Source organism: Dipteris shenzhenensis, chromosome 7 (assembly GCF_047967505.1).
Source record: "Dipteris shenzhenensis isolate YYH24624 ecotype China chromosome 7, Dip_SZ_1.0, whole genome shotgun sequence".
NCBI lineage: Eukaryota > Viridiplantae > Streptophyta > Polypodiopsida > Gleicheniales > Dipteridaceae > Dipteris > Dipteris shenzhenensis.
The window spans coordinates 25,238,843-25,266,109 of record NC_141602.1 but is presented as its reverse complement, the minus strand read 5'-3'; the positions used below and the strand labels follow the sequence as shown (position 1 = coordinate 25,266,109).

At 44.4% G+C, this 27,267-nt stretch overlaps 1 protein-coding gene and 1 long non-coding RNA gene across 4 annotated transcripts in view; one reads left to right on the top strand and one right to left on the bottom strand.

Annotated features, from left to right (window-relative positions):
- Window positions 1-22,932, top strand: part of LOC147900141 (uncharacterized) — a 38,274-nt gene extending 15,342 nt beyond the window's left edge. Inside the window, exon 2 of one of the 3 annotated variants that reach the window (XR_015541272.1) lies at window positions 22,738-22,932. This is a non-coding gene — a long non-coding RNA (uncharacterized LOC147900141). Of the gene's footprint in view, window positions 1-9,478; window positions 10,067-10,713; window positions 10,974-22,737 lie in introns of those variants that run through there. The other 2 variants (XR_015541274.1, XR_015541273.1) reach the window with 2 other exon arrangements.
- The window catches only part of LOC147900140 (neutral/alkaline invertase 3, chloroplastic-like), a 37,651-nt gene extending 10,653 nt beyond the window's left edge, over window positions 1-26,998 (bottom strand). Inside the window, exons 1-4 of the mRNA XM_087376531.1 lie at window positions 25,659-26,998; window positions 9,491-9,659; window positions 9,111-9,322; window positions 8,398-8,891 (exon numbers count right to left, since the gene is read on the bottom strand). Of these exons, the coding sequence (XP_087232657.1) occupies window positions 8,398-8,891; window positions 9,111-9,322; window positions 9,491-9,659; window positions 25,659-26,603 (1,820 nt within the window). The 5' untranslated portion in view covers window positions 26,604-26,998. The remainder of the gene's footprint in view (window positions 1-8,397; window positions 8,892-9,110; window positions 9,323-9,490; window positions 9,660-25,658) is intronic.
- Window positions 26,999-27,267: the final 269 nt, after the last annotated feature.

Genomic DNA, 27,267 nt, shown 5'->3' with positions numbered 1-27,267 from the left:
ATACCCGGATGTCCAGCACTAGGAGCATCATGACACTCCCAGAGTATCTTGGATTTAAGGTCCAGAACATTCGGCACACAAATCTTTTGATTCCGGAACAGCAAGCCGTTCCTAATCATCCACTGACCTCCCGCCGCCTGTATCGTAGGTGGCACAATCCCTGAGTCCTGGTCAACGATGGATGCCCATCTTGGAGTCTCTGCCAATAAGAACTGAAATGACTATCAGTTGCGTATAGCCCTCTCAAGGATTGAAATAGGTCTGAGGATATTTCCGTAAATGACAGAGCATTTACAAACTTAACTCGACTTAAGGCATCCGCCACACTATTCAACGAACCCTTACGATAACGTATTTCAAAATCAAAATCCTGCATTAATTCTGCCCATCTAGCTTTCCTTCCCCTCAATTCTGATCCATCACACCCATACTTAATTGACTGGTGATCAGTCAATACAAGGAACTTTGAACCATACAAGTAGTGTCTCCAAACCTTAAGAGCATACACTACAGCATAAAGTTCCTTCTCGAGTGTGGGCCAACGATATTGAGTGTCGTCTAGGTTCTTACTCTCGAAAGCTACAGATCTGCCCTCTTGGAATAGAGCTGCCCCAATCGCATAATCACTCGCATCGGCCTCTAAAACATAAGGCCGGGTAGGATCGGGTAATGCAAGAACGGGTGCTTCCTTGATAGAAAACTTCAAGGTTTCAAAAGCGTTGTTCATTGCATCATTCCAAGAGATCGGTTGGGTAGACCTGCGTCCACGATCTTTCAATATGTTTGTCAGGGGTGCCATGATATGTGAATAATCACACACAGACTTCCGAAGAAATACCGTAAATCCTAGGAAAGAACGAAGTTGTTTCACAGTCTGAGGGATAGGCCATTCTAAAACCTTCTGGATACGATCCAAATCAATGCTAATACCTTCAGAAGAAATCTTGTGTCCTAAGTAAATGATCTCCTTCATAAAGAAGTCACATTTACTCATCTTGGCATAGAGATTATGCTGTCTTAGAACAACTAAGACAACCCGAAGGTGTCCTATGTGATCCTCAAGCGTTCGACTATATACCAAGATGTCATCTAAGAACACTATAACAAATTTGCCCAGAAAATCCCTGAACAAATCGTTCATCATCTGCTGAAAAGTAGCAGGAGCATTGGTCAAACCAAAAGGTAATACGAGAAACTCGTAATGACCATACCTAGTTCGGAATGCGGTCCTATCTATGTGTTTAGCATAGATACGGATTTGATGATAACCCGTACGCAAATCAATCTTAGTGAAATACTTCGCTCCGGCCAAACGGTCTATCAAATCATCGGAACGAGGGAGAGGGTATCGATTCTTGATTGTCACTTTATTTAATCGTTTATAATCTATACACATTCTCCAGGAAGAATCTTTCTTCTTTCTTAGGAGGACAGGTGCACCCCAAGGTGATTTACTTGGGTGTATATAGCCCATATTCAGGTAATCCTGTAGCTGGGTAGCTAACTCATCCTCCTCTACCTGACTCATCCTATAAGGTGGTACACTAATAGGTTGAGCCCCTGGGACTAAGTCTATGCGATGATCTACTGCCCTTTCTGGAGGTAAACCTTCCGGCAGTTGAGCAGGGAATACATCCTTAAAACTATCTAACAACATTCTCAATTCACGGTGTTCAAACACTTTTGTTTATTACAGAGACAACAAATGAAGAAAGCGGAATCAAAACACACTGATAGACATCATAATGAAAATTGTTTAATATATTCCGAAGCTGCATCGCAGATACAATAGGTCCCTGAGAAGAGGGAATTTTATCACACTGAATACAAAATTGGGTGTTCTTATCTACAAAAGAAAGTGTATGCTCCGTCCATCCAATCTGAATATTGTGGGTTTTAAACCACTCTATTCCGATCAACAAGTCTACATGCTCCAGATGCATAACATAACATGTAAGAGCCCCTGTGTAGGCTTGAATCCGGATAGGAAGCACTTCAACCTTGCGATCCCAAAACTGCTTCCCGGCTGGAAGCTGCACCTCATAGGTGTGGTCGCTAGGTACTGTGACAGCCCCATCTTCTGCACAAATTTGTAATTAACAAAATTGTGAGAGCTGCCCGGATCAAAGAGAATGTGAACCTGTTGGTCCATAACTTCTCCATAAACTCGGAAAAGATCATGGGAACCAAACAACGAAGTATTGAAAGTACAATTACAAGAAAGTGGGCAGGTAATGACATTTACAGAAATACCTGTCATCGAGACTTGGTTCGCTCCCTTGGCTTTGGTACCAGTATCCGCCTGGAGCTTCGGCCCAAGCACCAACTTTTGGTTCTTGCGCTTTGGACACTCATTCTTGGTGTGGCCCCGCTCCTCGCAATAGAAGCAACGTCCTTCTTTCTTGAGCCTCAAAGTACGAAGGAAACGGGCTTTACCATTCTTTGCTTGAGTCAAGTTTTTCTTGGAGGCGTTGTCCGTAGACTTCGTCTCCCCAGTACCAGTCGTATGCTGAAAGAACTTGCGTTTGTTCTTTCCACTCGTGTTGGAAACTGTGGTTGCTTTAGCACCAGCTATGGTATCATCATAAATGCGCGCATAATTCATGGCCTCCTGCAACGTTGTGCATTTGTTGTTCTTTATCTGCAACTTGTATGAATCTGGCAAACCATCCACGAATAACCCTAACAAGGTCACTGGATCCATCTTAGTGGCCCTGGTTTGCAGATCTCGAAATCTTTGAAGATAAACTTCAAAGGTCAAGTTTAACTTTGACATATCGAGGGCTTTAAGCTTGCCAACGATATCATAATCATCCTCCTTCTTTAGGAACTCCTTCCTGAAGACCCCTTCAAAATCTGTCCATGTATCGGGCTTAGGCTGGAGTTCCTTCCACCATAGCAACGCTTTACCTGACATGAAACCCGCTGCAAGCTGGATCTTCTTCTCATCTGGGTATGGGTGGAACTGAAAATGTACCTGCCACTTGTGTAACCAAGTGTCAACTACCTCCTTTGTTCGAGACTTTTGATCTCCCGGAAAAGGGTCTGGAGTTATATTCGGGCCTAGCACTGAAGCCATGGCATCCACATGCGTGAGTGCCTGCACAGTGCTAGCCAGAAGAGTGAGAGTCGCCTGAATCCCTTGGAGTCGTTGTGTCAACCCCGTTTGATTTGCATTACCCTGCTCGAATTTTCCATCCAGAGCAGTCGTAAATTCACTGAAGGCCTTTTTTGTAATCAGGTCATCATAAAGACCCTGATCCTCCTCTCCCACAGGAATGTAATCCAAATCCTGCTCTCCCATGGTGAACTCGGGATTTGCAGAATCAGACATAACTGAAATTTGATTTGAATACAGACTGAGAGAAATAACTGACTGAACCGAAGCGAAAAGGAGAATGGAGCAGAGGAAAACCGTCCCAAGAAATGCTGACGGAAGGAGATGCTGTAAACTGGCGAACCGGAAGCCCACGAATCCCGAAATCTGGCTGAACCCGCTACTGGATGCAACGTACGGAATCCTGCAACGTACTGACTGCTGACGTGGCTGTACGGTTGTTGACGCAGTCCGTGCGATGGCTGATGTAAGCCGTACGGCTGCTGACGCAGGCGTACAGTAGCTGACGGAGGCCGTACAGCAGCTGACGTAGCTGTGCGGCGACTGTACGGATGGCTGGCGACGCAGGTACGGGTGGCTGACGCGGGGCTGGCGCAGATGTACGGCAGGCTGATGCAGGCACTGTACGGTGGCTGGCGCAGGTGCACGACAGGCTGATGCAAGGCTGGCACGCAACTCGATGGCGCAGCTAAGACTCTTTGCAAGCTATGGCTGGGCTGGTACCCTGCCCCATCTATATAGGGAGCAGGGCAGCCTAATTAGGAAGCCCTGCTTCCGAAATAGGCCAACCCTCCCAGCTTTGGAGGGGGTGCTTTTTTCGAAAAAAGCAACCCTCAACGCAGGCTGGCCGCACCCTGTTCCTGCGCATCTCGCCTCTCCCTGCCCTGGCCAGATTCCGTACCAACCCTGGCGTTCAATCACCGCCTTCCCCGCAGCCCTTGTCGGTCACATCGCCTCTCTGCTTTCTCCGTTCTACGTTTCCCTCTCTTTCCTTCTTCTCTGCTCTCACTCCTGCTTCCTATAGCCTTCTCTCTCAGCCCCCTTCAGGAATTTCGAAACTCTCCCTCCTTTCTTCTACCTTTTCCCTAGATCCTGACCACCCTTGCTAACCCAGGAACCCAGCAAAAATCGCAGCAACAAATTTCGAATTTTAGGGCATACCTGGAGGAAAAATTCGTCAAAAATTCTTGCATCAGAAGTTCCTACCTCACGAGTTGGCTCTGATACCAACTGACACATCCCAGCACTCCTGAAACCCCTGATCTGCAAACAAACACACACCACGTGAGAAACTGAGCAGGCTGCTCACCACCCAACCATGACATGTACGGGATGTGATCCCGAATCAGGAGATGTCCCCTCCGAGCCACGAGCTGAGCTACTGGCACGAACTCCTAATCAGATCCAAACCAGCCTGGTGTCCCATACCACTAGGTGGAGCTGTGAAGCCATAGATCTGCCACTGGGCCTTGGGCTACGCTAAGATGCAGGCGCGCGTCCGTGACTCAATCTAGGAACAGACCTGGCACCTGGGAACGAAACTTGCTCCCAATTGCACACTGAGAACTGAACCCCCTGAGCCCCTTTTATAGACTCGGGCCCCGAGCGCCAAAAATAGCGAAGACCTATAAATAGTCCGTACCCTTGCCACTCAACCCGAGAATCAAGCCTGCCTAGCTCTAAGCCTCCCCAGGCTAACCTGAGCTAGTCCTGTGTACCTAGTACACGTCAGATACCAATCCGTGCACATGACAAATCCATACTTGATGCAAATCAGTGGTTGGATCCACGACTACAGATCCATCCCTTCATCAGCATTTGGTACTGCATACGCTGCAGGGACATCTTATGCACTCTTAGTTGTATTCCAGGCTTCTAGGCCTTTATACTGTTAGCTCCTTCTTGACGAGCCTACCATAGATATGCTACATCCCATGCCGATGGATGTTTAGCTATGCACACATCATATGACCTTCAGCTCATGATAGTTGAGCATACAGGTTTGACATGTTACCATACCTTGTTAGTTTTACGGGCCTCTTCTTCAGCAGAGTAGAGTATCGCATGTGCACCTTCGGCCTTGGATTTTCAGCCCTTGGATCACTGTGTCCACACCGACTATGCGGTCTTCTTCAATCCCGCATCATTCGACAGAGATTATACTTCTACTGCAGCATACCTTCGACATTGTTGTCAGTTCTTTTGGGTTGGTGACACTCTCGTATGTCACAACCTACCGGATCACATCGCCATAGCTACATCGACTAGCTTCACATTCGGATGCCTCTTCTACAGAGTAGCTGCACAGTCCATGGTGACACATGACATGTTCGTCTTAGACATGTTCAGCATGCAGCCATACACACAATTCTCCACGTAATTATCTTTTGATCGACCAGTCTTTGATCGAGGTGGACTTTATTTTTTGCATATTTCCGTCCTCTCCCTTTTGGCCTATCTTCTGGGTTTTATTCCCAAAGGCGAAGGATGACTCACAACTTAAGAGGGAGAAATCCACGTTATGTATAGGATCGTAAGTTGTACTCATTGTACATGCTTCCACTACATAGTCACTGTGCTTACAGACGCACATACTACTCTGATTTCTTTTCAGTTTTGGATTCTAGCTTATGCACCAAATGAAATCCACAAAAAGGTCTTGTACATGCACCCTCTACTTACCTAGTGCAATTTAAGAGGGTGGTGTAAATTGCATCATCTACATAGGGCATAGGGGCAAACCCTAACCCTAAGGGGTTCACATTTATATCTTCATGTTCATTGTCAATACACTTAGTGTACAGGTAGCTATATCGGGTGCACTTCTCTCTCTCTCCCCCTCTCTCACTTCCGCTATCAACATTGCCAACAAGAGATCATGGTTTAAATCTGTGTAACTTGCACATCCAGACTTGACGATGACAGTGGAAGACAACATGACATGCCCTGTGTGAAGCGAATGGGCGACATTACATTCATAGCAAACTTAGACGACAAAGGGGTAATCTTTGGTGTTCTTTATGTGCTTGCTCTTTGTAAGAACTTGCTCTCTCATATGTCCAAGAATAGGATGAAGGTCGAGTTTGATGACAAGGAGGTTGCGGTCAATCCGAGGCAACCTGAGAGATTATGGGTCACGGAGTTAGAGAATGGATTGTACCAATGCACTTTTGGTCCATGGTGAAAAAGAAGGCTCCAAGTTGCGGCATGAGAGAGTTGGTTACATTAACCACAAGACATTGTCGGAGATGCAAAACTCAAAGATGGTGGATGGACTTCCACCAATTGTAGGCACGGATGAGGTCTACATGGCTCTCTTGAAGGGCAAGTAACATCGGGATCCGTTCCCAAAGGAGGCCACGTTAAGGAAAGCCTTGTTAGAGTTGGTGCACTCAGATATATGCAGGCCCATGTTAACAAACTCATTTGCAGGTTCTTACTATTTTTTTACTTTTATAGAAAATTGGAGCCGCATGATTTGGGTATTCTGCTTGTCTAAGAAGTCTCAAGCATTTGATAAAGTCAAGGAGTGGAAGGACAAGGTAGAAAAGGAGTGAAGGACTTTGAAGATATTTCGCATGACAGAGGGAAGGAGTTTACTTCAGAAGCATTCGACGCTTTCTGTAAGAAGCATGAATCAAAAGTCAGCTCACAACAGCCCACACTTCTCAGTAGAATGGGCTTGCAAAGAGAAAGACTGTGTGATAGTGGAAATGGGGTTAACCGTGATGAGGGGAAGCAACTCTTCAAGGCCTATTGGGGTGAAGTGGTTAATACAGCCCTACACATCTTCAATAGGTCAAAGACAAAGGCAGGTGATGACAAAACTCCTTATGAAGTCCATTATGGTAAGAAACCTATTATTTCACATTTAAAGGTTTTTGGTTCTAATGCCTATGTGCATGTGCATAAGGATGAAAGGAAGAAGCTGGATTCCCGGTTTTGAAAGTGTATAATTGTCGGTTACATTGAAGAGTCGAAAGCATATCATCTCTTCGATCCAGACGAGCAACAAATCCTCATCACCAGGGGCGTTGTCTTCGAGGAGGTGGAGTTCCAGCCAAAGGAGGTAGCACAAGCACCCCCGCCGATACCCGGGTTGTCAATCAAGCAGAAGGATGAAGAGTCAGAGGAGCCAGAGACGGAGCCAAAGGCACCGGAGACAAAGAAATCACCACCAATGGAGAAGAGGATTCCATAGTGGTACTTGAGGACAATGCAAGAGTCTCGGTTGACTGAATTACCAGAGACAAGTTTTGGGGTAAGGAAATTTCCACGTATTTCGAGATATCCTACTGTGAACTATGCATTGCTGGCTTTAATTGATGAGCTGAGGTCTTTCAAGGAGGAGAAATATATATATATCAGAATGGCAGGAATCCACGAAGGCTGAAATGGATGCTATTTTGAAGAATGATACCTGGGACTTGGTGGACAGACGTTTCAAGCAGACGGTGAGTCCATATCCGATGGAGTTTGGATAAATATAAAGACAGGCTAGTGGATGCTCAAGCAAAGGATCTCGATTTTGATGAGACCTTTGTTCCTACAGCTCGGATGGTGACCATTTCGACAGTGATAGCCTGCTGCGCATCATGGGTGGTCCCTCTTTCAAATGGACGTGAAATCTGCATTTTTTGAACGGAAACTTGGAGGAGGAGGTATATGTGGATCAGCCTCAGGGTTTTCAGGTTCCTTGGTTCCGCTTCTCAAGTTTACAGATTAAAGAAGACTCTATACGGGCTGAAACCAGCCCCTAGAGTGTGGTGCCAACACATTGATGAGTTCTTTGAGCTCCATTTGATTGTTTTCAGACGAGGTCGCAGGCTGCAGCAGCAGAGGGTCCCATGGAACATAACTTTGAGGTCTCTGATACTATGGAGGTCCAGATGTGACAACATACCTTGCTAGAGTGCTTGCAACACTCAGACATCCAATAGAGGGGTTAAAGGTCCTTGGAAGGAGTCTCTGTTGTTCATGATCACTCAAGGATATCTATGGGTCTTTGGGGGTCACTTTGATTGGTAGTTTTTAAGGGTATTTTGCAAAGTACTTTCTTTTCTCAAGAGCACCTTTCTGGTGAGGCATTCTCATATATTGCATTATACACTCACGAACATATGGATGGGGTGCATTTGATTTTTTGGTCATATATGTCATATTAATTTGCACTTCTTTAATTCTGTACTATTCTGCTATCAGAAACACAAGAAAAGAGAGAGTACTTGAGTAAAAAATTATTACATCAATTCATGTAGTGCAAGGGAAGATAAGCTTACGTGTTCTTGGGGTCACTTCCAGTTATTATTTCCCATTCCTTACCCTCCAGTGCAGGATAGCATATTTTGAGAGGCATGTTTCCAACCAGATCAATCCACTTTGCTTCAATGAGGTCTAAAATAGCATTTGACTGCTCAGGAGTGGCAAGTGAGCCAATTATCGACCACAAATTACCTAAGGAAAAAAATCGGAAGTCCATATGAGCAGGCTGTAGGTTGCCTATCAGGTACCCGCCACGGTCGGTCATCCATTCTACCAGCCAAGGGGATATTTGATCTGGGTAGATATTGAACTTATTCACTGCATCATAAGAATATTCTTCTGTCTTGTATCGGTATATTTCATTCAGTTTCTTCATGTCTATCCAATAATATTCCCGGATGTGAAAAGACAATGCAATCAATCTGTTAACCATGGCCCTGATGAGATCCAAGGATCCATCCTCTGGAGTAAGCATCTCACGTGCACAACGAAGGGCCGAATAAAATAAAGCCTGACAATTATTTCAACATAGAACAAATCAGCTGGTCTCTTGGTGTGGAGGATGCCAGCTGCATGCCATCGCAACATTTAGTTTACCTCCAATGTTATCCTAAATATAATAATATTGGTTGTGCTCGCATAGTCACAAGGAACATAGACAAACCCATGCACTCCAAAGCATGGAACATGGTTGAGTACAAATGGTTCTTTTAAATCTCCTTTTACTTACTTGGATTTCCAGAGGGTGGCCGTGAATTCCCATTCTGCGATCAATCATGCAAGATCCATCAGTCACGAGTAATGTAGGGAACATATCAAAACCATCCTCCAGGCATAATTTCAGTATCATTTTGATGCCTGTTTGCACATCAACTCTGGCTTGGAGAGAAAGGTCACCAGTAGACTTGCCATAAGCCCTTAAGAGTATGATCCACCATAGTCCTAAAGGAAACAACATTTTACTTGTGATGTTTAGTTTGAGTGTAGAAGTTTATATGTATGATAATCTGATGGCATGAAATTTATGTATATTTTTCTGTTTCATGAATAAAGTTTAGTCTTTCATCACGTAATAAGGACATGTTGCAATGACCACAGACTAGTGCTCACCAGAATCAACTGGAGCAACTCGTCCAATGGCTGCCTCCCCAAAATCAGGATCCAAAGTCTCCTCAGTTGCATTAGCATCATTCTCTTCACGAGAAACAATGCGTACTTTGAAACTAGCAGGCATAAGGCCTTGACCAGGACTAAAACAGTCCACAGTTTTCTCCCAGCTCTACAGATCAGGTGAAATTTTGAATTAGAAGAGGCTTATAAATTGTAGTACAAATTAACTAAGATATGCATGTTGCAATTATGATATTACATGGAACATCAATTATGGATGACTCCAAACATTCCACTGGAGAAACTAGAGATCAGCGTCGGCACTCATGCACAGTAATTGCCAGTTGAGAATAACAACTCATCTCGGGTAAATGACCAGGCTTAAAGGGGCTCCTACTGCAGTGAAGGTTCAGTGAAAGAAGTGTTCACAACTTCCAAGATGCTCTGCTGGTGTCGTTACAAGAAAGACTGCAAGGTGGTATCTCCAGTGATGTGGAGAAAAACAAGGACTGCCAGAGACATGAAGTACGGGGACTACAGGGTTGATAAAGCATGGATATAGGAGACCCATCAAAGGATCAGCCCTTCTTGTCCACTTTCTTGTCTTTGAGGACAGAAATGTAATCATCTAGAAAAGGGATGTTGATAAGGAAGCTTAGAGTAATATAAGTCAATCAATAAATCTTCTATGAAGTGGAAAGAAAATACTTGAGCAAAGTTCTAGCCCTAGGTTCAGAAGAGGATACAAAGTGAATGAATTAACTTGTCTACTAACTCAACAGACATGACCATGCAAGCAAGTAGAGATGGAGACTCTTGACAGCTCAGACACGTGCCTTCATCATAAAGTCAAACAGAATACTGTCTGTCAGAACAGCAGGCAACACTTACTTGCAACATAATATTTTGTAGTTATATGGCTGTTGCCATCGAATGCACACAGAATTAACCAACAAAAAGAAAAAAGAAAAAGTGTATACGTGCAAAATGTAGCAATGAAACATGTAGATTTTTTCATTCAACCTTGGCAAAGTCTCTGCATTTTGGCTGCTGGCATTTGGATACAAGGCAAAGGCCTCTTTAACAGCTCTTCTCTCTAGTGGTTTTCTGATCATTCTACTACTTGTATGTTACTAGTCCACATACTGCTAAACAAATGTTGCACATACATCACCACTCCGTCCTCTAAAGGGTCTTAAAGCTAAAACAGCATTCTGACACAGGTTGTTTGGAGTCGATATGGAGTGGGTTCTACTACAAGACAATTACCTGGACCCTTCATATATTTTGGATCCACACAAGTGTCCCCTATATCATGACATGTGGTATCACTGACAGATTTAAGCTTGATATGTCAGTCACATGGAGAGAAAAATCTTCCAATGGGTATGGTAGTACCTCCTTAGTTTTTTTCTCTCTCTATCTTTTTCTTCGTGTCCATCTGGAAGCATCCTGGGAAAATCTTGCTTTAATGGCATAGAATCTCCACCGTTGCGACGGACACGTCGAGCTCTTTGATGATGGGGCAGTGCATTAGGCGCCCCTTGGCAAGGGTTCGGGAGCAATGCCCCTGAAGCCAAAAATATATGAAATTTGGGGCATAAGTTGCTTATGACTTGTGTAGTCAAAATTGTAAGATAAGGGTGTGGCTCACATAGTAGGAAAGCAGTGGATATACTTCTTGTACCTTGTATCTTCCCACTTGTTGGATAAGAAAGAAGTAGGACTGGCTGTTTCTCCATGGACATAGCTGAGCTTTAGTGGAGCGATGGTTCCCCGAAACCTGAGAGGCGGCTTCGTTGGTAGAGGTGCCAGCTTGTCCAGCACTAGACAGGTCCAGACAAGGGGTTGCTTTGAATGTGGGAAAGATCACTATGTGAAGGACAGCCGGAACATGGCAGACTTGGGAGGCCCCACATCGTATTGGCCCAGGTGAGGAAGCCGAGGATCATGACGACATGGGAGGGGGAGTAAAAACCACGGAGATTGAAGAGAGGGACATATCACAAATGGAGGAACAGCCTAGGATAGGGGCATGCAAGGTAATTGTGAGGTGCATGGCTGCCACAGTGGCAACAGGAATCCCCAACATCTATGTCGACGGACAAATGAATGACATCCCTCAAAGGGTGATGATTGACTCGGGGGCTACGCACATTGTGATCGCCCCAAAGACAGCTAAGCGCGTGAACATTAGGACGATCGATCTAACAGATATACAAGTGGCATTTGGGGCACGGAAGGCACAGTGCCGAAACTTGTCGATGTGTGGACAGTCTTATAGGATCTTTATGAAACCAAGAACACTTCAAATTCGATTGTTCAACTTGAAGATAGATAAAGGAGAGTGAGCCCATGGCTTCCTTGTGAAGGCAAAGATTCTAAGGAAACAAATCTCAGAAAGTGTCCATAGGGTGGATAACACTCAATAGGCTATGCTTTTGGTTAGCAAGCTCTCGAGGCTACCAAGGGTTGGTGACGACTCTCACTATTGAAGAACGGACAAGGCCAATCATGTTCAAGGAGTTGGGGCCGCTATTGCTTTTCAAGAAGAAGCCGAGATGAAGCTATATGATGGAATTGACGATGGCGACGAGAACACTCTCATAGCCCAAAGCAAGATTGGAAAAGAGAAACCGTCGAAAATGAAGAATGCCAAGAATGATGGAGGGGACTCTTTTGATGGTGAAAACAAGGAGAAGAGGAAGAATCAGAAGACATGCTTCTATTGTGACATGCCTTGACACTTTACTAAACATCACAGAAAGAAGACGACTGACTAAGCAAAGGAGGACCAATCCGACACAGCACCAATGCGGTAACCGAGAAACTCTTCTTAGTGACGCCATGTCGCATTGAGACAGAGTATGCAGAGCTAGGGGTGATAGTGTTCATAGCATGCATCAAATAGTGGTGCATAGATTATGACTATAGGAGGATGTTGCTCAGTCATGGGATCTGAGGACTAGTCCAGTACCACCTTAAAAAAATGGAGGAGCACACCTAGAGATGGAGCTTGGTGAGCAAGAGACCACTAGGGCCATGGCTACAGGGTAACCACAAAGGCACGAAAGAGCATGGTACTTTTGGGAGGTACCTGGCTTGCTTTGATGGCAAGCATCACTACACTGAAATAATTGGGTATGTGTTTTCATTATGTTTTTCTGGATCTTTCAGTAGATTGCTTTAGGAGTAGTGTTTGTAGAGTGTACCAATGCCCCATACTGGATGCGATTGTTCATGGTCATTGTGGTTAGGATATGATCAGATGAAGCTAACATCCTCGACTTGTTTCAGAGAGCTTTTTTGAGGAAGATGATGGAGCGTGTACATCGACATGTGGGTGTGGGCCCAATGTGGATTGGTGAGAGGGGGTGTTGGAATATAAGGGTCACCTGCCCACTTGTGAGCCCTCATATGAGTACTTGGGACTTAGCAAAACATCCAACCATCTATTTCAGCAAATCGTATGCAGAGGTCACCATTTGTTAAATTTTCAATACAAAGAAAATAGTATTTTATTAGAAAATTTGATAAAATGATACAAATCAGCAATCCATGGGACACTTGACCAATCAAGGGGTCCCAGAAACAGGTGCCAACAACCATGGTGGGGGCTATGCAACCAATGGATTCCTCAATCTATGGGAATGCCAAAAATGCTTGCAGGCCATCCCTTGCAGAAACACTCCCGCCTTTCATCGGTCTTCCTAGATCCCTTTGTATCTTGATCCCATGTGTCCCGTAGGGTGTAGATTATATCACACCAAATGTTGATGAGGCTGTTGCAGGCTGAATGTGCTACCGCTCCATCACTACACTGCAGCACGCTACCTAGATATTCCAAGCTGTGATGTTGGCCATTGTCTCCCGGCGTCATTCTCTGGAGAGAACACTAGTTGCTGAAAGTGAGGGATGATGTGAGTGCCACTCAGCCTATCTATCATGTAGGTTGCAGAGACCATCTCGATAGGAAAAGTGTGTCATCCCTCTGTCAACCAAGCTGCCATGCTCCAAGTGAAGTCCCAATGGGTACGTTGCATCCTAGCTAGGAGCATTGCTTGATATGTCCTATCTACTCTCATTTACTCAAGCTGTGGTCCTCCTGGCAGCCCTCCATGAGATAACAACCAAAAGAAATAGGAGATCTTCCTTAGGCAGAGGCTAGTCCAAAGGTGGGTGTAAGAGACCGAGGCCAAGTGGGTAGAGTATTTGTACCATTCATTGTGGGCTAGCTAGGTTTAGCAAAAGGACAAGATGGCTAGGATTTTTTAAGACTACAAGTCCCAATCTTCAAAAGTTGAGAAATGAGGAGGGGAAGCTCCGCTCGACCCCAAGGAATTCCTAGATATGTCTACAATTTCCTAACCCTAGGCAAAAGAGTAGATCCACAAATGTGGACCAAGGAGTAGGTGTGGGCCCACACCCCTCGGTAGTTTCTCCGAGTATGATGAGCATAGAAACTAATGGAGAGCTTCATGAGGACCTCAAGGCCCTCCCAATGTCCTAGGGCTTTCTCTCCCAAGACTAAGCACATTGATATCATATATTACCTTGAAAAGTAGATGGTCCAAGTGATCTATTATTCTACCAAGGATAGTCTAGCCTACATATCAAGCTTTACCAAAGGAGAAATATTTCTTATGCATGTATCTCCTTGATACACATCATAGATTTCTTTTTCAAGGAGGACTGATGATGATGCAATCTATAAAAATCAAGCCAGACTCCTACAACCATTTTGCATTGTGGCAAGATTGTTGCGCTATACCCGCCATGGATTGATTCATGCACTTAGGGTTTGTAACATTGAGTCTACAATAGGTTTGAACAAGTGTAACTAGTGTATAGGGTCCTAGATGATATGTAGAGTTCAGATCTAGAATTAGACTCTAGCTCATTGAAGGGGCCTAGGGTCCTCCATATGGGTGTAATTATATTTTTTTGCAGTGTACATTTGGACCATGCCATGTCGCTCGAGGTCTTAATCTTAGTCTAGAGTTTAGAGTTCTTTATAATTACATACTTCTTTGTATTTCAAAAAGTGTGCAATTCATTTTCAGCGTTGTAGAACTTTCTTCAAGTTGTGTATACTCTTCGCTCTCACAAACTTTACATATGGTGGCTACCCTTTCTGTAAAGTGCCGCTACCATGGCAAAGATGATGTGATTGAGATAGTATAAAATCCATGCAAAGTAATGTCACTGAAACTTATGATGACCTCTACATGAGTAGATCCATGTGGGGAAGCTTATTGTTAGAGGTCTACCTTCAACCTCTGAACCTTGGAAGCTCCTACTCTAGCAGGGGCTCCTAAGGAACATGCCCCGTATAGGAGGACAATGCTAACAATCTCACCTACAGATCTTCACAGTGAACCCTCTCATAGGGATTGAGTTGCCATTGATGCGGAGCTTGATAAGAGAGTGGCAGCATCTCTCAGGCAACCTTGTCCGAGCCACCCTCCAAGAGATGAGTTCGAGTGGAAAGCCTTGCGGAAACCCTAAACCCTATCTGGTTTTCTTCAATATAAATGCAGTTAGAGTGTGGGGATACCTAGCTATGATGGGGTCTTAGGCTTTGTAGAGTGATACGGGATCAAAATGTTGTTCAGTTTACCTTTGATGATATGGTGACTCTTCTTCTCGAAAAAGATCGCTGGAACAAAGATTCTCCGATCTCTTCTTCAGATACTATAGAGGCTCTTGTCTCCACTAGCAGATGGAAACCCAGGCCTACACCAGCACATGGAAAGTCAAAGCCACTCAAGCCTCTCAAGTGCACCTTTGTAACAAGCTTGGTCATATGGAGGACAGATGCTACCAGAAGCTTGCCAAACAGCAAACTAAGGACCATGCGAGTTGGGTTGCAGCCGCCACAAGTGACGATGAAGATGACGATCCTTCGACACGAGTTCATGCTCTTACTACTGAAATCCAACATCTCTCTTTCCCTCTAGAGGACGATGGAGATGATGATCCATATATTTTCTAAGCATGTTCTATTTTGGGTACTCTGCCCGGTTGTTTCCAAAAATGATGTGTGCTGAGTCAATAAGGTTCTCTGCCTTGCATAGTTCTCCTAAAATGATATATTACTTTTTTATTTATGGTGTTTGGCTCCATGTTCTCTAATTAGTCCCCGCAGCCAAGAGGGGGATGTATTGTGGGAGCCAGGTATTGGCTTTGATAGGCCTATTTATGAGGCATGGCATGTGAGTTCCAGGATGTTGGTGCATTAGTGTCCTAGACCTCTGAGTAGGCTGATTCACAGGCAGTAAGGTGGAGAAGAACACACTAGACGGAAAGTCTACAGACGCTCGAGGTGGAGCACGAGGGCTCGAGTCTAGAGATAGCTGGCAGATAGGAGAAGGACCTTGTGGTTAGATCAGCCACACCATTGGTGGGACTCTGGATCTATCTCTTTTGTATTGTGTCCATAGTTTTGGACGGAAATATATAAGTTTTGGTGTCTTCTATATCTAGCTGGTTCATTGTCTATTGATGAGTCTGCACATCTATGTGATGCACATTAAGTAAAGAAGTTTGTGATTCCACACCCACACCACACTGTGTGAGCTCCTGGGCATTACTATAAGTGTTCCGCTGTGTGTACCCTCTGTTGGGTATTTTCTAACATGCTGCCCACAAGATGGATGGGATATTTGGACAGCAAAGACCATCCAAACGAGTGATACAGTGTTGCAAGCCTAAGCCTTAAGGTATAAGCAAGCTCTAATGATGAGAGAGAAGGCTCTCAGGAAAGACTTGGCATCCATAAACAGACTAAGGGAGCACCCTGGCTAGCATACAAATATGAGTATGCTCGCTTGACCCTAAAATTCTAAAGTTGGTAAGGACATCATTCAACACCTGTTGTTGTAGCCGTTTTGCTCCCATGAGGATGTCCATGAAGTTGCATGGTGGAGAGGGAGAGAGAGGGTAGGCTAGGGAGAAGGCACTAGACTAGGTGGATCTAAGGCTAAGGGACCTAAATGCATGAAATGTGCCAAGGGGCAAATGGTTTTAATGATATCCCAAGAGAGGGGTAAATGATGCATTAAGGAAGGACCCTAAAATGAAGACATGTGGCATACTAGATCCATTTAGGGAATTTTGGGTCTTGGTGGAAATCAAGTAAGAAAAAAGCTTCAACGTAACGATTTGAAAGAAGAGAGAACTTACGACCACCGAGATTGGCTGGGAGGTGACTCTACGTGCTAGCGCCCGTGATTCGATGTAAGTTAGGAGTAAACAAGTTTTCGTGTAAGATTTGGTATCAGAGCGCAGATTTGGGATCTTGTCGAGTTGACAGGCTAACGTTGGATTGAGGAAGGATTTGACGACGGACAATATGGAACTGGGATTTTGTCTTACGGGATCAGAGAAAAAACTAAGCTGGTAAATTGTCGCATCGTCTGGTTCAGGCCATCGGGCAGTTCGTAATTTGGGTTGACGTTGAACATCAGAGCGGTCATGACTGGGACGCATCGAGGGACTAGCTGTGCAATATTGTGGGAGACGCTGTCGCAGGATTTGGTGATTGCCATTATTGCAGGCACTCTCTAGCAAGGTACGGTGGACTTGTGCAACCTGCAGCTCGCCTCCGCCTTGGATTAATATCAAGATGGAAGCTTTCCACTAGCTGTTGGGCAACGGAGGCTTTTGATCAGTACCAACACGTGCCGGTGGCAGTGAAGAGCGACCTGTGATAACATCTGCCAACAAGCGACCTTACGAGCAAATGCGCGAAGCAATTCTATTCCTAAACGAGTCCAGCAGCTGCTTCAATACTCCTTGTCGATCATACAGGAACCAAAGCCGAACCATGGATGAAAAGCTACGTAATTTTGAATTGGGTTGGCTGCTGCTTCATACGTAGGGCTCTCTTCATTTGATCACGAGACTTACTTGTGACATTTCATTATTTGGAGAGTTCGGTTATCAACAAGTATTATGCAGATAACAGAAGATAACTGTTGAAGTGAGAGCTGGGGTGTTTTGGGTGTCCAACGAGGGTGTAGCTGAGCCACAGCAAGAACAACTTGGTCTCTCTATGCAACATGAATGACCAGGGAGTTTTCTATGCCTTCTAAGTTTATTGGTCTCTGTGTTTGAGTTATTTCTGATTGCAGGAGTTTCCCTAGTATAGGGAAAAGTGGGTTGGTTTCAGTGTAATATATGCCTGGTTAGCTGTAAATTTGGAAGTTGGGCTTTTGATTTGTAAATACAGTTTCAAGCGGTGTTTTATTATTATTCCCAAAAAAAAAAAAAAAAACACCCATCGACCTAAATGGAAGTAGAAGAAGAAGCTTCTAGGATGGATCCCGTAGAGTCGGGAGTCTAGCCAACCCCGCAGATATCACGCCCAGCAGGTCATACACTATCTGGCAGAATTGCAATATTAGAAGATGCCTTGCAACAGAATTTAGCGCAACAGTTACAAGCAAATGTAGGGCAATCTGAGCTCAGGAAAATGGTACATAGTATGTCTGCTAGACCATCCCATGAAGTGAAAGGTAAATCTCCAATGGAACCGGAGTCCAGTATTCATACGGTCGAGCCTAGGAGGGCTAAGGTGCCTAATATTGCCAATTATAGGCCAGAAGAGTATTCTGGTCGGATGTCTGACCGTAGTTCCGATATCATTGAGACCTGGTTACACAAATGGGACGATGCATTCGCCATTTGTGAAATCAAGAATGATATGAAGAAAATCCGCAAGGCCACCCATATGTTTAATGAGGCAGTGGATAGGTGGTGGATAAAATAGCAGAAAGATGGAGTAGCATCCACTACTTGGGAGAAGTTTAAAAAGGAATTTAGAAAACACTTCCTACCTCTTGACGAAGCATCTCGAGCTTGGGATCAGTATCGAAACCTTCGTCAGAGAAATTTATTAGTGGCAGAATACACTGATAAGTTCAGAGAAAGTGTAATAAAGGTTGATGAACCCCTACCTCAGTCAATCCAAGTAAAAGATTTTATCTTTGGATTGAATGATCGGATAAGGATGAAAGTTCGGGCTAAGTATGCGAACACGCTAGATGTTACGCTCTAGCCGAGGTAGCATGACCTCGGAAGAATCAGTCGACATTTCCCTTATAGGATCTATCTTTGTAATATATGTGTTTGCGCTTTATGTAAATGATCGGGAGGGATTAATGTCAAGGTCCTAGGTGAGGGCTGATAGCACCGGACTAGATAGATCTGAGACCAGGGGCCTAGTGCAAAGAATGTGCCTAGGGGCAAGGAATTAAATGCATCCCAAGAGAGGGGTGAAATGTTGCATTAGAAAGGCCCTATATGGATGACATGTGGCATCTAGATCTATCTAGGGAATTGGGGTCTGTCAAGGCTTGTGAGAGAATGAAGAATTGGGATTTACGTGATTTCGTAACAGTTCTCTCTCTCATGCTTGAAGTTTGGCAGTTTGGCTGGGTGGACAAGAGAGGTGCTACTCCCGTGATCTGCAGTAGTGGTTAGGATAGAGATTTATGGTAACACTAGATGAAGCAATTGCCATAGCCTTGAACTATGAGGATGCAAAAGAGAACAGACCAAGTGGGTTTATGCAGGTTGGGACTCAGTATGGGTACCCGAAGAAAACCGTGTTTAAGAAGAAGTGGATTAGCAAAGGGAGTGCCTCACAGCCTAGTGGTCAAGCCAAGCAGGCGAAACCAGTTGAGACTCCAAAATCAAGTACCACCATTGGAATGAAAAGAAAAGTAACACCAATGGCAGCCCGGGCTTGGTCGAAGTCTTCTTTGAACCCAGAGCAAAGGAAAAAAGCGAGGAGAGAAGGCTTGTGTTTTGATTGCCTTTAGCCTCATCAGTGGAAAGATTGTCCATGAAACAAGGATCGTCGGATGGCTAAGATGGTGGTCTCAGAATGCGACGTGGAAATGGAGGGAAGTCCCAGAGCAGAACAGATGCAGATTCAGCTAGCGGGATCTTCTCAAAGGTCAATACGTTTTTTGTTATGTGTGTCTGTTGCTAAGTTAGTAACTAGTGCGTCTGATAATATCCTGTCAAAGCCCGCAGCAACGGGGTATACAGCCTTTAATGATACGGAGTTAATTAAGATGAAAAAGTAGCTAATCATGATGTCATTGTGTTATTTGACTCAGCGTCAACGCACAATGTAATTAACTCCAAGCTTGTAAATAGGCTGAAACTAAAGACTAGCCTATCTGATTATGCATATACAGTCAGAATGGCAGATGGAAGTTCAACTGAAGTATGGGACCAAAGGGTTACCCAGCTGGAGCTTCGAATTCAAGACTATGCTGAGAAGCTTGATTTTGAAATGACTAAGCTTGCTCATGCAGACATAGCCCTGGGTAAGGCTTGGCATTCTAGGAAGAATCCAGCCATAGATTGGAAAAAGCACATTTATCGATTCAAAATGAATGATGTGCTGTATGTCTTACGAGGTGAAAAGCATATACCTCAAGGACTGTTGGTTTCCGTAATGGAAATTCGAAAAGCTCAAGAACAGTTTTGGTTTCTTTGTACAGCATCGGTAGAGCCGATTGATGATTCTTTAGCTAGTACTGATGTTGCTCAAAATGGAGAGATGGCCAAGCTAGCTGATCAAATAGCAGAGGAGTTCTCTGATTGTTTTAGGGATGAACTACCTTATGGATTACCTCCAGAGCGGAATGTTCAGCATAAGATTGAACTAATCCCGGGGACAGAACCTGTAAATAGATCTCCCTATAGGTTGAGTTTTATTTAAGAGGTGGAGGTGCGAAGACAACTGGAAGAATACCTCAAGTTGGGGCAGATTCAACCAAGTTTCTCACCTTTTGCTTCGCCAGTGATATTAAAGAAGAAGAAAGATGATACTTTTCGCCTCTATATAGATTACAGAGCATTGAATAATATCACTATTAAGCACATGTATTCGATGGCTCGGATCGATGATTTGCTAGATGTATTACATGGGGCCATAATTTTCAGTAAGATAGATCTTAAATGTGGCTACCATCAGATCCGTATTAGAGCCGAGGATGTGTATAAAACTGCTTTTAGAAGCAGGTTTGGACATTATGAGTTTTTGGTAATGCCCTTTGAACTTACCAATGCTCCAGCTACATTTGTCATGCTTATGAACGATTTACTACGTCCGTATATCGAAAAGTTTATAGTACATTTTATTGACGATATTCTGGTATTCATTAAAAGTATTACTGAGCATCATGAACACTTAAGAATAGTGTTCAGTACTTTAAGGAAAGCCAGTCTTTATGTAAATAAAAAGAAAACTATATTATGTATGATAAGACTTGAATATTTAGGATTCATAATTACTCCTGAGGGGGTAGAAATGGATTCAAAGAAAGTGGCTACGATACTGACTTGGCCAATCCCTCAGAGTTCGACCGCCTTGCGATCATTCTTGGGATTTGTCTAATTTTATCGAAGGCATATCAAAGGATATTCCGAAATAGTATCGCCATTGACTGATCTGACCTCAGATAAAGTACCTTTTATATGGAGACAGAATCAACAAGAAAGTTTTAACACCATAAAACAAGCTGTGGTCTCAGGACCGGTGTTAAAAATAGTTAATCCCCAGAAACCGTTTTTCCTTGAAACCGATGCAAGTGGCATTACAGTAGGAGCAGTTCTCCTCCAAGAGGGAAGGCCAGTAGCCTTTGAAAGCAAGAAGCTTTCTCCCTCTCAACGAAATTGGCCAACTCATGAATTAGAGTTGTATGATGTTGTCCATGCTCTGAAAACATGGAGACATTATTTGCATGAGTCAGAGTTTTATGTTGATGTTGATCATGATACTCTGAAACATTTTTGTAAACAACCTGACTTGAGAGGCCGCCAAGCTAGGTGAGCAGAACTCATGCAGGAGTTTAACTTGACGATTCGGTACCGAAGAGGAAAGGATAATAAAGTTGTTGATGCGTTGTCACACATTATGCATAATATGAGTTTCACGGTATTAGAAACTGCTCTAATGATCGAGATTAGAGAAACTCAAAAGGTGGACGAGTTCGTCCAGAGCCTTTGGCCTAAGGCTCATGTTTTAAAACCCGGGGAAAAGGATGACCTGGCATCCAGAAAAGGCCAAACTTATGCAAGATATGCCATAAGGGATGGTATGCTGAAAAGAAATGGCAAGGTAGTAGTACCTAATCAGAATGATATCAGGCAGAGAGTCATTCAACAATGCCATGATAGCCGATGTGCGGGACATCTAGGAGTCAAGAAGACATATGATCTCGTGAAGCGAGATTTCCTTTGGCCAAAGATGAAAAAGCATATTCATGAATATGTGATGCGTTGTTTTTCGTGTCAGGTAAGTAAGGCAGAGCGGGTGAAGCTACCCGGACTTTTACAACCCTTGGAAATACCACTAGGTAGGTGAGAGACCATTTCCATGGACTTTATTGTAGGTCTACCTATGACACACGGTGGATATGATTCTATCATTGTGGTGGTTAATCATCTTACCAAGATGGCTCACTTCATTCCAACTAGAGAGTTTGTTAGTGCCCCGCAAGTGGCGGATTTGTTTATTAGACATATATTTCGTTTGCATGGATTACCCAAATCCATAGTGTCAGACAGAGATGTCTAATTTACCGGTCATTTTTGGACTGCGGTGTTTGAGACACTAAGGACTGAGTTGGGAATGAGTAGTGGGAATCATCCAGAAACGGACGGTCAGACGGAAAGAATCAAGCAAATTTTAGAGGATATGCTTAGAGCATATGTGTCATGAGGCAACATACATGGGACAAGTGGTTGCCATTGTTAGAATTTGCCTATAATGATAGAAAACATTCCTCTACAGGGTTCAGTCCTTTTGAGCTGAACTATGGTTATAGACCAGCGAATCCAACTATAGTTGGAGTACCTCAGAAAGTGCCTAGTGCCGCGAACTTTGTGGTTCAGATGCGGGAGATGCTAGCACTTGCGAGAGCTAACATCCGCCAAGCTATGGATAGAGCTAAGGCGTATGCAGATGAAAACCGATCCGCTAGAGAATTTAAGGAAGGAGAAAATGTTTTTCTCAAAGTTCCTTCGCACTCTAAGTCTTTGACTGCAGGAGAGTGTGCTAAGTTATCACCTCGATTTTATGGGCCATGGTTAGTTCTAAAAAGAATAGGCAAGGTAGCCTATAAATTAGAATTGCCATAGGGTTGCAAGGTGCACCCAGTGTTTCATGTTTCTCATTTTTACATACAGGTGACTCACTAATCGAGGGTGTTGTTTTATTTCAGGAGATAGAGGATAATGCAAGACACAAACCAATAGGAATCCTGGACCGAGGAATGATGCGAGTAGGCAATCGGAAGATACCCACGGTGTTGGTTGCATGGCATGGTTTACCTCTATCAAAAGCTACCTGGGAATCCGTATACCAGTTACGGATAGTATTCCCAGACTTTATCATCGAGGACGCTGATGCCTGAAGAGGGAAGGAATGTTACGCTCAAGTCGAGGTAACATGACCTCGGAAGGATTAGTCGGCATTTTCCTTTAAAGGATCAATGTTTGTATTATATTTGTTTGGGCTTCATGTAAATGATAAAAAAGGAATCAAGGTCAAGGTCCTTGGTGAGGGTGATATGGCACTAGACTAGGTGGATCTATGGCTAAGGGACCTAAATGCATGAAATGTGCCAAGGGGCAAATGGTTTTAATGATATCCCAAGAGAGGGGTAATTGATGCATTAAGGAAGGACCCTAAAATGAAGACATGTGGCATACTAGATCCATCTAGGGAATTTTGGGGCTTGGTGGAAATCAAGTAAGAAAAAAGCTTCAACGTAACGATTTGAAAGAAGAGAGAACTTACGACCACCGAGATTGGCTGGGAGGTGATTCTACGTGCCAGCACCCGTGATTCGATGTTAAGCTAGGAGTAAACAAGTTTTCATGTAAGAGAAACCTCGGGGGGAGGGGGGGGGCAAGGTTCGAGGGGGGATCGTAGGTCCAAGGGGGGGAAGGGGGAGGGGGACTAGGGGGGAGTGGGGGAGAGAGAACATGGATCTCGATAAGGACACCGGAGAGGACTAGTGTCAGAACCAATTCGGGAGTTGGGAGAGATGCTAACGGAGAAAAGGGTGCAGTGGAGGGAGGAGAGGGGGTAGATACTGACTCCTTTGTGGGAGCTGGAGAGGGTGGAGGGGAGGTAGGTACCCTTGGAAGAGATGAAAGAGTGGGGGAGGTACCCCTAGAAGAGCTGATAGAGTGGGGGAGGAATCATCATGAGTTGGTGTGCATGTCAGAGGGCTTGGTAGTGGAGGACCTGCCTGCACTACCAAGGAGAGAAAGGAGGTAAGTCCTACCAACATGGGACATCCATGCCTCCGTTGGTTCCTGTACATGTGGTCCTTCTATAGGCTAGATGGATGCCTCGAAGGGGGTCTCCTCTCCATGTCCTCTTCCCTGAGTCTGCAGAGGAGGGGGAGGGTTCATATCCAAATGGGTGACCCCATGTGCTTCCCTGCCTAGTTTCATCTTCTAGCTCTTATTTTTACATTTTTCTTTGCGCAATGTCTCTTTCTCTAGTTCTGGACGGGCATCCAAGCCATTCTTGGAGGAACATGAGAGTCTGAAACTCGTGCCACCGGTGGCGGGGGAGGAAGGTGTTGGGTGGGCTCCTGTTGCTGTGGCCTTGACTCACCATCAGACAGCCAACAAACCTTGGCAAACATGGCCCAGATGACATTGTCTTGGGAGCCTAGTGACCTCCACCCATTATAGCACCACCCCTTTGGAAAGGGTCCAAAGAGATGCCAGAGGGTAGGGCGGAGGGGTCCATGATGACCTTCTGCACCCATCATCCATGATAATTGTAGCTGCTGTCCTAGAGGGCTCCAAGATGTTTCCAAATGTGGCACCTATTGAAGAGAGGATAGTCCTGTACTCCTATGGCCTGCTCGGCAACTGCGAGGTCATGGAGTACCTCAGCATTTGATGACATTTCTACATGTCATTTATGGTGAAACCATGGTACCAAGGTATGAAGAAAACAGGTCCGAGGTATATGGGGTAACTCTGGAGAAGTGTCTGAGCCATCACATCTAGATCACGAAGATACCATGTCAACATATGGTTCATTGATATTCTGCACTCTTTCACCTGCTCTAGGTCTATACACACGGTGCACAGCCCATCGAGGGGGCTGAGGCTCGGCACACAGTCCTATGGGATTGGCGAACTGTGAGCACAAGGGCATGCCGTATGGCATTCACCCAGCGGGAGGATCCTGCTAGCAGCAGTTGAGGTGGGAGGGGAAAACTGAGGCAAAAAGTATAGTGGGGAAAGTGACAGGTGCAGAAGGGAGAGCCACGAGCTCAAAAAGATGAGCAGGTCTCTCATGGGCTGAGTGGGATGGCAGGAATGGGAGGAAACGGGATCAGCAAGAAGGCAGGGGAGCTCATGAAAACTTTCCTTGTACAATATTGCATCTTGATGCTATTATCTATACAGACCTAATTCACTTTGACATGGTGATCCCACTGTAGTGACTTCCATAGGTAATATGAAATTCCTATTGTGTACGTTTCCAGCAAAGCTTCCCCATCTATTTGATGGCTTGGCACTCAGCCTAACTTGTCAGCATCACTTCCCTAGGGTTTCCTAGTAATTGAGATGATGTGCAATGCCCTACATGTGTCTGCATATATTCTGAAGCGATCAGAATGAGAATAGGCTGCATTATTATTACCAGGACATCACTCTTAATTGATGCATTTGGTGGAGCTGATTTTCTGTATTAACACACTCTTGGCCTCACTGCAACTCAAAACAGTGGCACTAATACCAAAATTTCAGTTGAAACTGTGGATCTGAGCGGCGGTGATGTGCAATGCCCTGCATGTGTCTGCATATATTCTGAATGGATCAGAATGAGGATAGGCTGGACAATTATTAGCAGGATGGGGGAGCTGATTTTCTGTATAACACACTCGTAGGCCTCACTGCAACACAAAATAGTTGCACTAATAAGAAACCAAAATCTCAATTGAAACTGTGGGTCTTATCAAGTACAAAGGTGTCTAAACATGTGCAAATTTATCATCTGTTTGTTTTCTATTATGTGACTTGGAAGCAGATCACCTAATTATGATAGACAACACAATCATGAAGAAACAGGAAGCCATGGCAATTTTAAACTTGAGGACACACCTACCTGTAGCTGAAGAGTATTTAGAATGAAATTTCTGACAATTTCCGTCTCCCCTTTGAGTAAGAAAGCAATAGCTGAAGGGATAAAATCCCGGATAAAAACTTGATCATAATTCAAGGGACTTGGATCAGTAGGATCGTTTGCTGCAATTGTTCCAAGTGGACTCCCACAATAGAACACCGTAGCATTCCTGAGAAGTTCCCATGCCTCCTTTTCTATAGGGCTTTCTTCATAAACATTTCCTGTTGGAGTACCAGCAGATGATGCAGTATTACCTAGCGTCGGGTGGCTTGGAGAAACTGGTCCTTGTGTGCTTGAAATAGCACCTTGATCGGGTTGTATACATTGGTTTGCGATTTGCACCTTTTCGACAATTGGAGCAACCACTGACAGCTTCTCCCGTTCCTGTAAGTGTTCATTATTTTCTGAAGAGGCAGTATTCTTCCATTCTGGTTCTCCTGTAGTTGCATCTTCTTGCTGGGAATGAATACCAACAAAGTGTTTGGTTTTTTTCCCGAGAAATTGATCAGAGGACAAAAGCCTTGCTAGGTGTGCAGAATTTGGGAAAAGGCCAGATCTCACACAGCAAATGCGCGAAACACGGTTTCTACCAATATCAGAGCATGAAGCACAAGAAAGATGAGAAACAAGGCAAGGCCTGTGCTGCAACCTCCAATACCCGTTATAATTTAAGCATGAACCCGAGCAAGAGTAAGTGCTAGATGAAAACTGGCGGGTTCCAGTAGGGAATAGCTCTACAAATGTGTTCAGTCTCTTCCCTTTTCGGTAAGAGTTTGGAGGACACCCTAACAAAACACAAGGCTTGCTGTATAATTTCTTCAATCTGGAGGTGGATAAAAGGTGTTTTGAGGTAATAAACCTGCAAGGTTTAAGAATGGCAGGGCCTAGCGAAGGCACCAATGCCGCTGGCGAACTGATGTGCTTCATAAGCAAAAGGGAGGATAATAATGCCACTAAAGATGATTTAAACGCCTTCCGAGTTATGAAATACCACTGTCATTTAGATGTGATTAGATTGCAAAGTGAAGGCAGCTGTAAGTCGACTGATGGGGGACGATGCTGGATATCTCCCATGGTCGTCAATGCCCGACGTGGTGGCTAGATGGGAAAATGCAATGGAAAAGCGAGTGCAGGACATCTAGCAAAGAAGCAAAGCCAAGGGGAAAAGCAGGCGATTCCTCAGACCCCTTCGCAAAAAAGCAGCTGGAAAAGCTAGCATTCGTCAAAACGCTGGGAAGCTCAGGTCACTGCACGGCAGACCATTGGGAAGAGTCTCCCATGAAGGATGAAACGTCTTTGAATGTGTGCTGTGCTAAGGTGGATCATCAATCAGGGGAAATGGAGGATGAGGAAAGCTTGCAATCGCTGTGAAAAGATGGTGGGAAGGTGGTCGTTGGGTGAATGTCCAGTTCCCGTGAACTGGAAGTCTCTCTTCACACACGTTTCACGTGTCCCACACTCAAGGGGCTTATGTCATGGACGATGCTTTTCACATCAAAAAGCATGTTTTTCCCTTAGGATCCAAGGGAAACTTAGACATGCTATAAAGCAATGGTTCTCAAGAGTGTGGGAAATAGCTCCTTGAGGTCTA